Here is a 17,714-nt window from a genome sequence, read left to right on the forward strand (position 1 = left end):
TCGTCGGGTCTAATTAGCATATTATACTTTTATTATTATAGATTTTTTATTATATATACTATCTTGACACTAGCATAAATAATGCTTGTTTTTTTATTATTTGAGAGTATCTTAAAGATAAATGATGTAGAATAATTAGTAGAAATATACATTAGAATCATGAATTATAAGAAGCTAGTGTTGCTAACTAACACACTTAACTTAGTAGCAATCCTAGCAGAAACTCAACAATTGCATCTGTTTTGGCCTAGTTAGGCATTTGTGAGCAGATACAAATGTGGAAGATTCATAGAATGTGGAGATTCATAAAGGTCTAAGGAAGCATCCTTCTCAGTTATCTATTTCAGCACTTTACTCACTAATTATTTCTTCTTTCCTGTTTTTTTTTTTTGTTTGTTTGTTTTTTAATGTTTTTCTTGATTTTAGAGAGAGAGGAGGGAAGAGGAATAGACAGAAACATTGGATTGCCTACCTCCCGCATTCCTTGTATTGGGCATCAAGCCCGCAACCTGGGCATGTGCCCTGACTGGGAATAGAACCTGTGACCTCCTGGTGCATAGGTCAATGCTCAACCACTGAACCACACTGGTCAGGTGTCTTTCCTGTTTTACTAAGTAGACTAGGGGTCTTCAGATAGATGCACTTCCTCTTGAAACTAGAACATCTGTAACAATGCAAGGAACTTAGTAGGTAATTAACAAATATTTTTGAATAATTTGTCAAGCTAAGGAAATCTCAAAAAAGAATATGATTTCAGTAAAGAGAATCTGTAGGAAATATAAACTCTAACTCTAGCTACAGTCATCCTATATAATAAAGAGGTAATATGCAAATTGACCATCACTCCAATACACAAATGGCCACCCCATGTGGACACAAAATGGCCACCACAAGATGGCCAGCAGGGAAGGGCAGTTGTGGGCAATCAGGCCTACAGGGAAGGGCAGTTGTGGGGACCAGGCCTGCAGGGGAGGGCAGTTAGGGGTGACCAGTTTTTATAGTTATTATAAAAACTATAAGTGGCTGGAAATTCTAAATGTTAATATAAGTAAAACAGGGGAAACTGATTTAATATTTTTACAGGATTAAGAGAACATTTAAAAATAAGGGATAAAGTTAGGTAACTTACTTTTGATGACAAAATTCTGCACTTAAACAAAGACATTTTCATTAGGTACTAATAAAAATAGCGGAGTAACTAAGTAAAACAAAGAAAGGAAGGAGAATAATTACCTGAGATGTCATAATCCTATTACTCAATAATGAGGTAAAATAAAATTCCAAGAAGGAAAAGGAAATGGAAGGAAAAAGAGAAAAAAAAAATCTGAAAGAAAAGGAAAGGAAAGTAAGAGGAAAAAATGGTAAAGAACAGAAGTGGGAGGGCTGATTATATTTATTTAGGGGAAAAAAATCACAGGGAAATGTAGGTGTACCAGTTAGTTCTGGTGGTCAGTCAACTAACAAATTGTTCTTAGTGCCCTGTTATTTAAGAAATGAGGCTATTCACTGATTTAACAGTTCTCTTCCTCCTATCACATACCTACCTGTACATGAGTCCCTTTCTTGAGAAGGTCCCAGTCTAGGTTACTCTCAGGAGATCCTACCAAGAAACCTGAGTATTTTCAAATTAAAATATATTTCAGATAGATGTTAGCTTTTGATCTCCAGAAAGTACTGTGAACTCTGTCATGTTATTAAAAATGTGAAAAAGACGGATGAAGAGAAAAGAGTACTGCTTACCTATATTAATGTCATGTAACAAGTTTCTTGTTGATTTACATTAGCATAAATAAATATTTATGGTGACAATTTAAAGTTTATATAAATAAGTACACTAAATGGTATTATCACTTACCATTTCTATGCCCTCAGTATTAGCATAAAGTTTCTTGTTCAATTGTTGAGAATTGGTCAGCTGATTCTATAGTAAAAAACACGGGGTACATAAAGAGCATTTGGTTTGCAACGCTTATTTAAAATTAAACTAAAATCAAGTTTAAAATTATTATGTCCAGTCTAGATGAAATCAGTGGCATTTCTTCTATTATTATGTGAATTAATAGAGGAAGAAATGATAAACTTTTAAATAAATTATCACTGAAATTAAATAAGGTGGCAATATGGAAAGTAATGTAGCTATTTCTGTTTTTTTGTGAAAGCATAATCTAGAAACCAATTCATTAGTCAATAGACATGCTAGAGAAGTCCTGTCCAATATTGGAAAGCCACATTCAAACCCATACGCACCTATAGTGCAAAACATGGCCAAGAAGTTACTGTCCCACTCCCACTTTTAAAAATTCTCACAGCTTGAGTGCCACAAGGTTTAAATCATTTGATTATCTGTAATGCTCTTACTAAAATTACATGTGCAGGTGACAAATAGTTGGGAGTAATTGTTAGTATGTCTGGAGACAGAATTAAAGAATGTTAGATAACTGGGAAAATAAGAACAAAGTATTATTTGTGAAGTTTTGTAAAAAAAAAAAAAAAAAAATTTACTGCAAGCTACAGGTCAAACATAATCTTATTCAGGTGAAAAACAAACAAAACAAACTTCTAATTGCTTGGCTGACTGACCTAAACAAGGAAACAACCTTAGAGAACTTAATATTAGAAATGGTTTCTAGATCTCTAGTCTTACGGATCAGACAACATGGGTTATTTTCAACCCCATATAGATAAGTTATTTAGTAAACTGCAAAGCATCATGTCAATATTACTATGACTTGTTTAGGTAGAAATTCCCAACAGTTCCCTTCTCAAACTCTACAGAAAAACTACCTGAACTAGAAGTACTCCACAGCTGTCAACATACCTAGCAGAAAAAAAACCAAAAGGATAAGAGACAGGTTTTCCAATGGAATGGATGGTCCTGTGTGACAGTGAGTTTATATCAACACGAAGTATGAAGTGAAAGCTAGATGTCCACTTTCAAAAAATATAAGAAATCTTTAAGCAACAATTAAAATGCCTTCCTATTGTAAAATTCTATTCTGATTAAGTTATGTTAGACAAATTTAATATCTATTTTAGTAAAAAGTTCACATTTTAGGTGTCAATTTTTACCCAGTCGTGTGGCTCAGTGATTGAGTGTTGACCTGTGAACCAGGAGATCACCTGGTCAGAGTGCATGACTATATGGTGGGCTCAATCCCTAATGGGGGGCTTGTAGGAGGCAGCAGATCCATGATTCTCTCTCATTATTGATATTTCTATCTCTCTCTCCCTTCTCCTTTCCTCTTGCAGCAATCAATAAAAACACGTATATAAAAAAAGGTGTCAATTTTCATTTTATATAGCGTCGTCCCTATAGTTGTGCAGGTTTCTTCATTTGTCATGATCCAATGAATAGTTTTTGTCTCTTTTAAGCGAGGCAGAAATGAAGACTGTAAAAGCTTTAGAAGTCCATTTATACATAACTAGAGGCCCGGTGCATGAAATCCGTGCACAGGGAGGAGGGTGTCCCTAAACCTTGCCTGTACCCTCTCACAGTCTGGGAACCCCACAATCGATTGCCCCAAAGAGGTAGGCCCCACACACCCAGCCCCAGCTCTTAGATGCATCGCCCCAAAATTGTATCGCTCTGCCTACCTGGCAAGGGCTCTACGACGGATCATCCCCACAGAGGGAGGCCCTATCTACCTGCTGCAGCCTGCTGGTTGGTGGGCCGTGCCTCCCTCTTTGGGGTGATCGTGGTGCCTCCAGATTGATCGATTGCCCCACCAGCCAGTGGTCCGAGCCTCTTTCTGCAGGGCGATCATGGGGCAATGGCCGGGCCCCGGACAATCACATCACACCTGCCTTGGCTGGCCTGGCAACAGTGGATGTCATAGCATGGTCATCAGGAAGGTTGTCCAGAAGGAAGTGAGGAAGGTCGTTTGGCTGTCTGGTCTAATTAACCTATTACACTTTTATTATAATAGATAATCTAATAGCTGCTTAACACTAAATATGGCTTTCACTGCTGATGACAAAAAAGGCAATGTACAGAAGGAACTGCTTTAATTATCGGCTCAAGAGATTTTTTAACTATCAAAGATTTATTAACTGTTACATAAAGGATACACTAGAAACTTAGGTATTCCTCTCCAAAACAGTTTCTCCAGAATATGATTTCTTATTGCTATATAAGATAACCAGGATAGCCAATTTTACCTTTTGTTTTTTTCCTTCAATTACTTTAATCTGGGCCTCAGTCTGATTCTCCAGGCAAAGTTTCTTCACTCTATTCAACTCCTGAGAAACATTCTGCCAGAGTTCCAAAACATAATTTTTTTCCTATAAAACAAAAATATTTGAGAACTCATTAAATTATTAGCAGGCTATTTATGGCATAGTACAAATTAACCATATTCTTTTGCAAAATAAATTCTTGTATAAAAGTCATAAAATTAAAAGAACATGGACAACAGTATAATGTTTGTGAGGGAGAAGGGAGTGGGTGGGGTGGCAGAGGGTATAGGGGGATAGATGATGTGAGAAAGTAAAAATAAAGAAAAAATAGAACTTATGTAAAGATGGTATAATTATAATATTTTTGATGATATGAAGATGAAATAATTTAGAGAATAAAACAAAAGGTGAAAATTTCTTTGAATTTTATTTATTTATTTTGATTTCATAGGCAAAATTAAAGCTCTTAGATCAGAGATAGAGATGAAACCACTCTCCTTGTTCTTCAACAGAGGATAAGCCTTAGAAATTACTGACAAAGAAAATTGCCCCTCGCAAAGTACAAGACTTTTTTTTGTAATTGTAAAAGTAATAAATGTAATAAATGTAGAAAATTGGGAAAATACAGAAAAAGAAAAGAATTACCTATAATCTTACCAGTTGATAGTAAATATTACTAACATCTAGATATAATATTTTTAATAAATGTTAGATGTATTGATATTTATAAATGTGATTTTTGAAGAGAATCTTGTTTTTCTTTTAATAATATTGGAAATGATACAGTTTAATCTTTGTATTATACTACTAGAGGCCCAATGCATGAAGATTTGTGCCAGAATGGGCTTTCTTTCCCCTGGCTGCCAGTACTGCCTTCACTCTGGCCAGAGCCACCTTTCTGCCTTCCCACGCTGCCCCACCAGCAGGCACTGAGTGCCTGTGTATGCAAATTAACCCATCAAAGATAATTTGCATACTTGCTCCTGATTGGCTGGTGGGTGTAATAAAGGTACAGTTACTTTGCATCTTACTCTTATTAGTGTAGATTTTCACCTGGCCTTTTATAACAAGAAGCTTCTCAAATCATTATTCTTTCAATATAGCAATTCTCAAAGTGTGCTTCAGGGGTCCTTGAGGTAAAAATTCTGTTCATAACAATATAAACATACTATTTGCCTTTTAATCTTCTGATGAGTGCACAGTAGAGTTTCCTGAAGTTTATATGATGTGCTTTGTGATGCTGTCATCACTGATGGCTACTGGAATGTGGTGCCATGCTTCCATTTGTTTTCAAAAACATGTTTAAATTTGAAATACAATAAATACTAATAGGTACATAACCTACAAACACAAAAATATCTTTGGGGTCCTCAATAATTCTTAAGCATCCTGATGAGGAGTCATGAAACCAAACTCACTGAGAAACACTAAAGGAGCATGTGGTGAGCATTGTTTTCTTAATGCTCTCTCTGGCCATTGGCCTAGAGTCCCTCAGCAAGTTGATGGCAGAGTCTGGAAAAAACTTTTGTAGGGAAATTTATAGCTAATCTGCTTTCCTCTTTTTGAGTGCTCAAACTTGGACCTCACCAAATAATCTACTAAATAACTGATCCAAATGTAGCAAAAAAAAGTGGGGCCATCTTCAGAGATATGAAAGGAGACCAAGCTGGATGTAGATGGAAAGGTAAAGAGAGGGAAGACAGGAGGAGAAAAGGGTATGAAATGAGAGTATAGTTTTAAAAAGAAAGTTAAAAAAATGTTAAAAAAGAATAAGTAATTTTCAAGTTTTATAAAATCTATCATTGGACATTATTACAACAAAAGTACTCTGAGAGAGATGTTTTTAGAGACATCTTATTTTGTTCATTTGATTTTGTTTTTTGAAACTACAATATAGCAGTTTGAAACTACAAACTACTATATATTTAGTTTACATAAACATTTATAAGTCCTTCCTGATAACACTAGTCTAGAACAAAGTAAAAAAATGACTCCCTCATTTTTTCCCCTCCTATTACTTTTTAAACTCAAAATACATGCTCCTTACCAAGGTAAATATAGCTAGCTGATTAATCTACAATATCACTTTCATAAGTAAACAATTCCAAGTAATAAAAAATATGACTCTTCATAGATAACCATAAAATCTAAATTGTAATACAGAATTTCTAATCCCCTTATATAAATGAAGAAACTGAGGTAACACAGCAAGAAAGTAGAATAGGGATTCAAATCCATACAAGAGATGAGATACCTCAGATATAAAATTATAAATTAGAATAAAATTTCCCTTAGGTATAATCACAAAAAATTAGTATAGAAAACAGGATATATAGAACATGGCTTCCCAAATAGTTCAATTTCTATGAGGATAAAACAAGAAAAAATATAATTCTATAATCTATGAAAATGAAAGACAACAGTATCAAAAGAAAACCCAGAAAAATAAAAAAACATAAATTTACAGAAATAGATAACTAATGATTTTTCTCTTTAAAAATTTCCTTGATGTTAAATATTTTATAAGATAAATTCATGTTAAAAGCTTTATGATTCAATTAAATCTATAATAATAAAAGCATAATATGCTAATTAGACCTGATGGCCGAACAGTGGAACAACTGTCAGGACGACCTTTTGGATAAAGCTGGGACTGTGAGGACTGAGCCCCTTGCACAAATTTCATGCATCAGGCCTCTAGTTAATATATAATGATTAACATAGGTTTAAAAAAGTATATTTTTATTGATTTCAAAGAGGAAGGGAAAGGGAGAGAGAGGTAGAAACATCATTAATAAAAGAGAATTATTGATTGGCCACCTCCCACATGCTCGATGCCACTGGTGATCAAGCCTACAACTTGGGCATGTGTCCTGACCGGGAATAAAACTGAGACCTCCTGGTTCATAGGTTGACTCTCAACTTCTGAGCCACACCAGCCCAGGCAATTAACACAGAATTTTACAAAGTCTCGGTTTACTCAGGATATAATTTAAAAATATATAAATGTCACTTACTTTATTGGCTAGTTGTAACTGTTCTTGAAGATTCCTGACTGTTTCATCATCTATATATATATCATTTCCCATCTCTGTGTCAAAGGGAAGGGCCTCCAACTGTTTTACAACAGCATCTTTTAATTCACTGTGCAACCTTTGGAACAAACAGTTAACACGGTAATAATATAAATTAATTTTAGTAACAGTAATTAATATTTAAGGTTAATGAAACAAACATTTGGGTCAAAAAATCATTTTTTACATAAAAAATCATTTTTAAGCAGGCCAAAATAATTAGAAGTGTTTAATCACCACTAAATACTGTGTGATAAGAATGAAAATTATCTTACAATTTCAAAAGCATTAAATTGGTCATAATGAATTCAAGTGTAACCAGTTTGCATTTTTAAGTTTTCAAAAAGGTAAAATTCAGATACTGTACCTTATTAATTGATAAAACAAGACATTCAGAAAAATATTTAAAATGTGATAGTATTTTTATACAGTCAATAAAATGGAAATGGGATATGAAATCTTATAGAATTATTTGTTGTTTTCTTCATTGTGTTTCACAAAGCTTATTTGACCTCTTCCTCATTTCAGTTAATAAACAGAGAATAAAAGTGATGCTAGTTATAAAATCAAGAATATTGAGGCTTTATTTTTCAGCACCTTCTTACATAAGCTTGATCATAATTCTGAAAACCTTAAATTCAATTTATTCAACTTAATTTGAAGTAGAATTTAAGATTTTCAGAATTATAGTCAAGCAACCTTATGATTTCATTTATATGTGGAATCTAATGAACAAAATAAACTAACAAAGTGGAGACAAACTCATGGAGGGAAAGTCAGAGGGAGAGGTTGGGAGCACTGTGTGAGAAGGGTAAAGGGATTAAGCAAAAAAGAAAAGAAAAACTCAACACAGAGAACATTGTGGTGATTGCCAGAGGGAAGAGGGATGGGGAGAGGTAGAAGAAGATAAAGGGAGAATAAATGGTGATAGAAGGAGACTTGACTTGGGATAGTAAACATACAATATACAGATGAAGTACTACAGACTTATATACCTGAAACTTATATAATTCTATTAACCAATGTTCATCAATAAATTCAATTAAATATTCATATTAAACTAAATTATAGATCCTACTTTGAAACAACTAAAAGAAAGCACAGGAAGGTACATATTAATAGACTAAGTGTTTTATTTTAAAATGATATAAATTTAAAAGAAAAAAAAGTTTTATCAGAAAAACTTCAAATCAATTCATTAACTATAAGCAGAAAATATTTACAATAAACACATAAAATAAAACTAAAAATTAACATATTGTTACAAATACATATACCTATAAAAAACTTTTTTAAAAAAATGACAAATACAAAATTCAAGATAGTGTTAACCTCTTACAGAAGGGAAGGATGGGATAGAGAAGGAATACATGGATAGATGTATCAATTTGGGAACACAGTAGCTCTTAAGTTGGATGAGTGCTTGACCAGTTTTTGTTTTATCAGTATATTTTATAACACATACTATACGCTATACTATTAATAATTGCTAACATTATATGGTGCTCATTATGTACCATATTTCATGTACTTTGTAGACAAAAAGAAAACTACAGTACAAAGAGATTAAGTAACTTATCCAAGGTCACATAGCTAGTAATAGAGCTAGGAATTAAATAAGAAATCAGGCCCAAGAGACCACATTCATAACCAGTATACCACATAAATAATATATTAAATAACAAAAAAATTTAATCTAAGACAATAATAAAGAAACAATAGTAATTGATATACCTTTCATTTTCCTTGATGACACTTTCAAGTTGTAGTTTCATCTCACCCACTTGTTTCTGAAAGAATAAAATATAGTTGTAGTCATACATTTCCCAATGAGATCTCTATGAAGTCTCCATTCGTATGCAAGCAATCATATTCTATCACACTAGTCTTCCAAAAAGAAATAAGTATTCTTTACTTCTAACAAGCAATCTTAAATCTGAATATTTTAATAATATACAAATCTGAGGAAACATTCATTTTGAATCGCATATAAATAAAAGTATTTTACAAATACATTAAGAAAATTATAAATGTAATTCCTATGATTTGTAGAAGTTTATAGAAAAAACAGATATACGATATTCCTCATTATGTCACTATAACAAATATCAGATGCTCCCTATACCGTGAATACATATTTTAATTAATTCATCTTAGTTTAAGTGAAGCCCATGTAAGTGCTTGTATTTCAAAAGTAAAATGTTAATGGTAAAAAAGAAAATATGTGAAGATCTTCTTTAGCATTATTTCATTCAGGCTCCGATTCACTACTTTTATTAACTGTCTAAAGTACTCTGCACTACGCAAGGCTGCTATGTAAACCAATGTAGTCACTAGCATATACTTTAGTAGGGAAGAGAGTTAAAAAATGACTAAAATACCAAGAATAAAATATAGACCATAAAGGGAATGAGATAAAGCCAGGGTTAAATTTTCTCTAGGGGATAAAAGGATAACAGAAGTTCAATGGGAAAGAAAGGGCTTTTCAAGTAGGGAGAAATGTAAGTAACAGCAAAGAAGCAAAAAAAAAAAAAAAAAAAAAAAAATCTAATCCACTGGGAGTGAATCGGAAGTGAAGAACAGGAAGAAGGCCATGTAAAATCAGTTAAAACAAAAATGCAACCAACTCCTGATCTGCCCAATTGTCTTGATTGGGCACCTAGCCTAAAGGAGAGGAGGCAGCCTGGAGGAATCTGGCAAGGGAAGGTGGGAGAGGTGATGCTCCCAGCCTTTCTCTCCACTTCCTGCCAAAGAAGCTGAAGGCAGCTTGGCCCAGAAAATCAGTCCCAGCTAATTCTACCTACAAAGCTGGCTCAAAAAGTGAACCTTTCCCAGCTCCCTGCTGTGCCTGAATCATGGAAGAAATTTACTACCAGATAATTGAGAACTGACCATACCTGGAACAATGGCAGTGAGAGATAAAATTAAAAAGACAGGTGGCAGGTTTTGAATGTCACACTATCTAGGAGGTCTAGATTTTATTTAGTGTAGCAATTATTCCCACTTTGTAATTAAAAAAAAATATAGATCTTTAAAAGTTGCAACAATGTCAGAATATCTTGAAAGGTATTTATTACTCAAACAATTCCAATTATGTGGAAGCTGAGTGAGTGTATTAGCTAGGATTACAGCCACACTAAAAATCTGAAATATTTTTTAGTGTAAAATATTTCAAATTACTTAGAGGTTGGAAGGAAACTAAATCTCATATCATCAAATTTCCCCCTATTATTTACATTTTCTGGAAGAAAATATATATATATATTTTTTTGGTGATTTTTTTTTTTAAATGTGATTTTATTGATCTCAGAGAGGAAGAGAGAGGGAAATATAGAAACACCAATGATGAGAGAGGATCATTGATCGGCTGCCTCTTGCATGCCCCCCACTGGGGATCAAGCCTGAAACCCAGGCAAGTGCTCCTGACCAGGAATCAAACCCAGGATACTTCAGTCGGCAGGGCGACACTCTATCCACTGAGTCAAACTGGCTAGGGTGGTTTCATATAGGAAACTATTGTGATACTTCTCTTGCTTTCAAGATTAACTATTTTTGACTGGGTCAATAAGATAAATAAGTACCAGTTCGAATCAATAATATCTATGTGAGCAACTGTTCTCAGAAGAAGGTATAAGCATCTTTTTATCTATCTAAAAGTAGCAACTATTCTTATCACAGACCCTTGGGCTTTCAGCACCTCTCTTGTCATTAATTCAGTAATCACTCTCAGATGGAGAATGCCAAATGGAAAAATGAAGTTAAACACCTTCGTAAAATAGCAGATTAAAGAGATACATAAATCAGATACATTATGAAAATTTAAAATTTTAAACAGTTTAATTTCAAGATAACAAGCTTTTCCATTTTATAACAATTGAAACGATATGTCATTACAGCAATTCCAAAAGAGGGAATCCAGCAGCAGCACATTGGTCCTAAGAATAAAAGCAAAATGCCATTTGTGCAAAAGAGGGCTTTCTGTTGCTACTGTCAATTAGAAAGATTAAAAGACATTACTATGGTTGGCTCAAAACTTAAATGACCACAGGCATATTTTCTTCTTTTTGCATTACATTAAGGGAACCCTGCTACCCTGTCACAACTAAATTAACTTAGGGGTTAGTATCTGAGCCAAACAAAAAGATGAGTATATTAACACTCTAAGGCCATCACTTCTTTGTGGGCTTCACTGGAACATATAGCATCTATTTAAGAAATGCTTCTACTGTGTGGTTAGCCAACAATCAGAAAGGTTAAAATTTGCGAGGAAAATGAAAAAAAAAATCAAATAAAAGAAAGATGACAAATACTATGTATACTCTAAAACTGTAGCTAACTAAAATTCAGATAGTATCCCAAATAATGATGTGCTATACCTCTAGTTCTCCATGAACCTGCTATATGCCCTAATCTTAAAAATGCTGAGACCCATGATAATATGTCGGTATGGACAGCTTCCTTGGTTTCTTCACTCCCCTTCGCTCCTAAAATAAACCCTAATTACTAAGAAGTTTAGAAAAAATCTGCCACAGCTTAGTCCTACATTAGAAGTGGATCAATAACGTTTAAAACCTGATAGACATAATATTTGAAATTGGGGAGAAAATTCAGAAACCATATAATGGGAAATATGGATAAAGAGAAAGATCTAAAAAGACGTAATGGTTTTAGGTATTTCTAGGGGGAAAATAAAGATGTAGGCAAATAATGTATTAATGAGTGCTTCTACACATCCAAGAGATGCTCCTGCCAGGGAGCAGGAGCAAGGAAACACTGGATTAAAAAATAGGCCAGCTAAAACCGGTTTGGCTCAGTGGTAGAGCGTCGGTCTGCGGACTGAAAGGTCCCAGGCTCGATTCCAGTCAAGGGCATGTACATTGTTTGCGGGTACATCCCCAGTAGGGGGTGTGCAAGAGGCAGCTAGTTGATGATTCTCTCTCATTGACGTTTCTAGCTCTCTATCTCTCTCCCTTCCTCTCTGTAAAATATCAATAAAATATATTTTAAAAAAAAATAGGCCAAAGATAATTTACACACACACACACACACACACACACACACACACACAAACACGCACACACACTGAAAGCTAAATATTTTCTTCCCTATCAATTTTTTTTAATATTTCTTTTTTTTAATATATTTTATTAATTTTCCAGAGAGAGGAAGGGAGAGGGATAGAGAGCTAGAAACGTCGATGAGAGAGATGTGCCTCTTGTACACCCTCCACTGGGGATGTGCCCGCAACCAATGTACATGTCCTTGACCGGAATCGAACCTGGGACCCTTCAGTCCCCAGACCGACGCTCTATCCACTGAGCCAAACCGGTTTTGGCCCTTATCAATTTTTTTTAAAAGGGAGTCTTATTTTACTTTTTCTTTTCTTATAATAAAATATTACAAAAAGCTTGATAACTATGATGTCATACCTGATAGTGTTTCAGCTGCCCATTTAGCTCTTCCAGATGCTTATCATACTCAGTAATAAGAGGTGCTGAAAAGCTAAAGAAAAAATACCAAAAAGGCATACTTTGTTTAATCTGATTTAATAGATATGTAACTTGTGAAATAAATTATGCATCTAAGACCTTTACTATTCTTAATATCATTTTCCCCATAGCAATCAATACTTTGCCTTTTCCCCAAATCAGTAGTTCTTTCCCTTAGCTAAATTAATATTCTGTGCTGAATAATTATTTGTTGTGGGAAGATGACCTGGGCACTGCAGGACATTTAGTGGCATCCCTGGCTTCCACCCAACAGATAACAGTAACACCCTCACCCTCCGTAGCTGTGACAAGTCATTGTCAAATATCGGGGGAGGAGACAGAAGCAAAAACACCCCAGGTGAGAACCACTCTTACAGACTAAGATACTGGCTTTTTTCCCCCTTTTCAATTCAATGACACATAACTCAGATTTGATTACTGTAGAGCAGATTACAAAATAAACATTCCTAATTCTATGGGAATTATTTTGACAATAATTAAATATAATTAAGAAAATAACATTTTTCTGGTAACTCAGCCTTACCTTTGGTCAACTACTAAGTTTCCTAATATGTCACCTCCCTCTCCTTTGAAAGCAGCTTTCTATAAGAGAGAATACTGATTCTTAAAATGTTTTCTCAGATCATTCTAGCCAAAACTGACAGTGGTATAAAATTAAATACAATTAAAATTTTTATAACTGTAGAAACTCTATTCATGCAATTAAAAAAGAGAGGAAAAAAATCATTTTTAGATTTGGTAAATTTTAAAACCTATACATAGTAAAAATCTTGGCATACAAAAAAACAGGAATAACTTGCTCAAATTATTAAAAAAATATATCGACCAGAAACCTACATCAATTATTATTCTTCATAGTAAAACATTAGAAACAATGCCTTAAATTAATGTAAGTATACTCTCTATTGTTAAATGAACTATCTTATAAAGGTCTTTTCTTATGGGTATACTAGAGGCCTGGTGCACGAAATTCGTGCACAGGTAGAGTCCTTAGGCCTGGCCTTCAATCAGGGCTATCTGTGGGGTGACTGGTGGGGTGACCAGGGCCCCCCCACTGACACCTGCCACGGCTGGCCTGGCGCCACCTGCTTGCCGGTCCTGCCTCCTGCCAATGCCGCCAGTTGCCTCCCTCTGCGGGTGACTGGCAGGGTGATTGAGGAGGCCCCCTGCTAACAACCGCTGTGGCTGGCCTGGAGCCTGCGGGCAGCGCCTGTGCTGAGCATCTGCCCCCTGGTGGTCAATGTGCATCATAGAGACTGGTCATTCTGCCGTTGGGTCTATTTGCCTATTAGGCTTTCATTATATAGGATGATTCTGAGAGTACGCATCAGTCAGTTCTAATACTCCCACAGGCTGTATAGAGAGTTGTTCTATATCTTTGTCAATAGTTGGATTCATGGCTTTCACTTTAGTCAGTGGGTATGCAGTAGCATCTCACTGCAGTTTTAATTTGCAAGTATCTGACAATGAAACTGAACACCTTTTCATAAATTTATTGGTTATTGTGAGGTACATGTTCCAGTCTTTTGCCTGTTTTTCTGGTATTGATTTGAAGAGATCCTTTATATATTCTAACATGAATTTTTCCGAAATTTCAAATATGTTTTGCCATTCATAATCCGCTTTTACTTTCTTTGGTTTAATATTACCTCCCCTCTGACTATTGCAATCCATGCAGTGAAAGGCAAGACGTTCTGACCAGTGGGGCCTTGAGAAGCCACATGTTCTGAAGAGTCAGCTGCAGGAGGAACTTTACGCAGTAACATTATACTATCATTAAAAATAAGAGCTGGTAATGAAGATATGATTGTATGACTATAAGAATGGTACATGGAAGAGAAGAATGTATACTTTCAGAGAATTCAAGGAGCTATTATTTCACCATAGAATACACTATTAAGTAAGGGTAGATGTGTTCCTACTTGGTTACCATTAGGCTTTAAGGAATGATAATCACAATGCATAAGGTAGGTAATCTAATGGGCTGACTATTTTATCTGGTAAAATCATCTTTCATAATCAAGTTAGCCATAGATTCCAGGAGATACTGGTATGATGCAACACATTGCCCAGAAGCCTTCTCAGGATTTAAAATGAATCTTTTGTTTGAATCCCCCCTTCAGGCATCCTATCTAATAAAGAGATAATATGCAAATTGACCATCACTCCACCACACAAGATGGCCGCCTCCATGTGGACACAAGATGGCTGCCACAAGATCACTGGCAGGGGAGGGCAGTTGGGGGCGACCAGGCCTGCAGGAAAGGGCAGCTATGGGCAACCAGGCCTGCAGGGGAGGGCAGTTGTGGGTGATTGGGCTTGCAGGGGAGGGCATTAGAGAGCAATCAGGCCAGCAGGGGAGCAGTTTGATGTCAACCAGGATGACAGGAGAGTGGTTAGAGGGCGATCAGGCTGGCAGGAAGAAGCAGTTAGGGGCAATCAGGCAGGCAGGCAAGTGGTTAGGAGCCAGCAGTCCCAGTATATGAGAGGGATGCCCTATTGCCGGTTTAGGCCTGATCTCTGCCTAGACTGGAGAGGGTGCAGGTCTGGCTGAGGGACAACCCCCGCTCCCCCCCACCCCTGTGCACAAATTTTATGTACTGGGCCTCTAGTATTTAAATAAAAACATACAACCAAGGAAAGAAATATTTAAAACAATGCCATGCATTATATACTACTTTGAGCTAGTCTATGCTTCTGTCATAATCTATGAAAACTCTGGTAGTTAAAGTTTACAACTGGCTGTATATTGAGAAACAACTTTAGAATGTGTCAAAACAAAAATGAATTCTCATTTCAGAACTCAAACATGTTAACACTATGCATAATATGTAAACTCCAACTCTTAAAAAAAAAAAAAAAAGGCAGTTTCTATGGTCAAAGAATTTACATTCATTAAGCAAAAACAAGCTTTTCTCCTTACAGGCATCAAAATTTTAGGTAAAATTTCAAACTGCTGTAGGCAACTTCACATGAGAATAATCCAAAGTAGAATTTATTTCAATTCATATTTATACAGATATATTTACAACCAAAGTAAACCAGTTTGTTAGACCTTCATTTACATACCTGCACTGTTGAATATTTGGAAACATTTTCCATTTGACACAGCCTAAGAACTTCGTTTAGTCTTTGAGCTGAGAAAACAACAACAAACAATTTGTAGTTCATAGGGTAATGTTCAATTTTTAAAAACTAGAAATAAAGACATTATTATTTGATATAGCCAATGCAAAACTGCTAGCCTCCACTACTTCTTAAAATAAAATGAACCATCATTTTCAACACAGATTCGGGGCGGGGGGGGGGGGGGGGGGGAGGGGGGGCCTGAGGGCATGAGTCGGGGGGTGGGGGGACAATGGGGCGATAAGGACACATATGTAATACCTTAATCAATAAAGAAAAAATAATTTTAAAAATTTTATCACACCACTTCGAGTTTAAGAATAGGACCCCTTCTACACACCTAAACCAACTATTGTCAATAGGAAAAAGAAGAACAGCTGCAAAGAACCAATTTTTCTGATCTCATAAATTTTAATTTTCTCTCTCCCCTAGCTTTCTCAAAAAAATATTCTGCACATTCTTTTTAAATTCCTGCTACTAGAAGTAAAAGAAGTTGAAAAGATTACTTTTAGCCATATTCTTTAGAACTGTTAAAATCTGCTGAAATTCTTTTTCAGGACAAACTTCCTCATTGAGGAGAAACTGCAGGATGAAGAATCCAAATTAAGTCAGAGTGAGCAGGAGACAAAAAGGAGGTCCAGTAAGTACAAGGTGATATTTTAATTCACAGTAATACACAGCACCTGATAAATTTACAATACTCATTCTTTCAATACCACCCAGAATTGGAAATAAATAAATCTGTATTTATAAGATGAAATGATCGTCTATGTAGAAAATCTAACGGGCTTTACAATAATAAAACTACTACAAATAATTAGTGTGTTTAGAAACACAATTGGCAAAAATAAAGACTTCTCTATAGTAGCAATGATAAATAAAAAAAAATGAAGGTGAAAGTATAATTCTATTTACAATAGTATCAATATCAAAACAGCAATATATCTGATAAAAAGTATGTAAAACCTACTAATATATACTAAAATACCAATATTTCTGAAAGAAATTAATGAAGCAATATTTCAATGGATTTCAACAATTTCAAATATTTCAATTTTTAAAAATATATATTTTATTGATTTTTACAGAGAGGAAGGGAGAGGGAGAGAGAGTTAGAAACATCAATCAGTTTCCTCCTGCACATCCACTTCTGGGGATGTGCCAGCAACCAACATGCCGGCAACCAACATGCCCTTGACAGGAATTGAACCTGGGACCTTTCAGTCTGCAAGCTGTCACTATCCACTGGGCCAAACCAGTTAGGACAGATATATAACTTTTTTTTTTTTAAATATATTTTATTGATTTTTTACAGAGAGGAAGGAAGAGAGATAGAGAGCTAGAAACGTCGATGAGAGAGAAACATCGACCAGCAGCCTCTTGCACACCCCCTACTGGGGATGTGCCTGCAACCAACATACATGCCCCTGACCGGAATCGAACCTGGGACCTTTCAGTCTGCAGACCGACACTCTACCACTGAGCCAAACCGGTTTCAGCAGATATATAACTTTTAATTGATCAGATAACTCAATATAATCTACACAAATTGATCAGTAGTTTCAATGCCTATCAAAATCCAAGCATCTGTTTTTTGTAGAAATTGACAAGCTGCTTCTAAAATTTATATGAAAATGCAAAGGACTTAGGATAGCCAAAACAACTGTGAAAAAGAGCACATTTGAAAGGCTAACACTATCTGATTTAATGACTTACTATAAAACTTCAAACATATTAATGGATCAGAATTATTATAAGTCCAGAAATGGACCTACACAAATACAGAGAACTAACAAAGGGCAAAGGTACCCCAATGGAGAAAGGATAT

General features: G+C 35.2%; 1 protein-coding gene across 2 annotated transcripts in view; it reads right to left on the reverse strand.

Annotated features, from left to right (window-relative positions):
* The window catches only part of SCLT1 (sodium channel and clathrin linker 1), an 83,689-nt gene that overhangs the window by 63,648 nt on the left and 2,327 nt on the right, over nt 1-17,714 (reverse strand). Inside the window, exons 2-8 of one of the 2 annotated variants that reach the window (XM_084884603.1) lie at nt 15,830-15,897; nt 13,284-13,342; nt 12,680-12,752; nt 8,985-9,040; nt 7,194-7,329; nt 4,159-4,281; nt 1,856-1,921 (exon numbers count right to left, since the gene is read on the reverse strand). In XM_084884603.1, the coding sequence (XP_084740729.1) occupies nt 1,856-1,921; nt 4,159-4,281; nt 7,194-7,329; nt 8,985-9,040; nt 12,680-12,752; nt 13,284-13,342; nt 15,830-15,897 (581 nt within the window). The remainder of the gene's footprint in view (nt 1-1,855; nt 1,922-4,158; nt 4,282-7,193; nt 7,330-8,984; nt 9,041-12,679; nt 12,753-13,283; nt 13,343-15,829; nt 15,898-17,714) is intronic. The other variant, XM_084884604.1, reaches the window with a different exon arrangement.

Source organism: Pipistrellus hanaki (genome assembly GCF_964339955.1).
Source record: "Pipistrellus hanaki genome assembly, chromosome: 5".
NCBI lineage: Eukaryota > Metazoa > Chordata > Mammalia > Chiroptera > Vespertilionidae > Pipistrellus > Pipistrellus hanaki.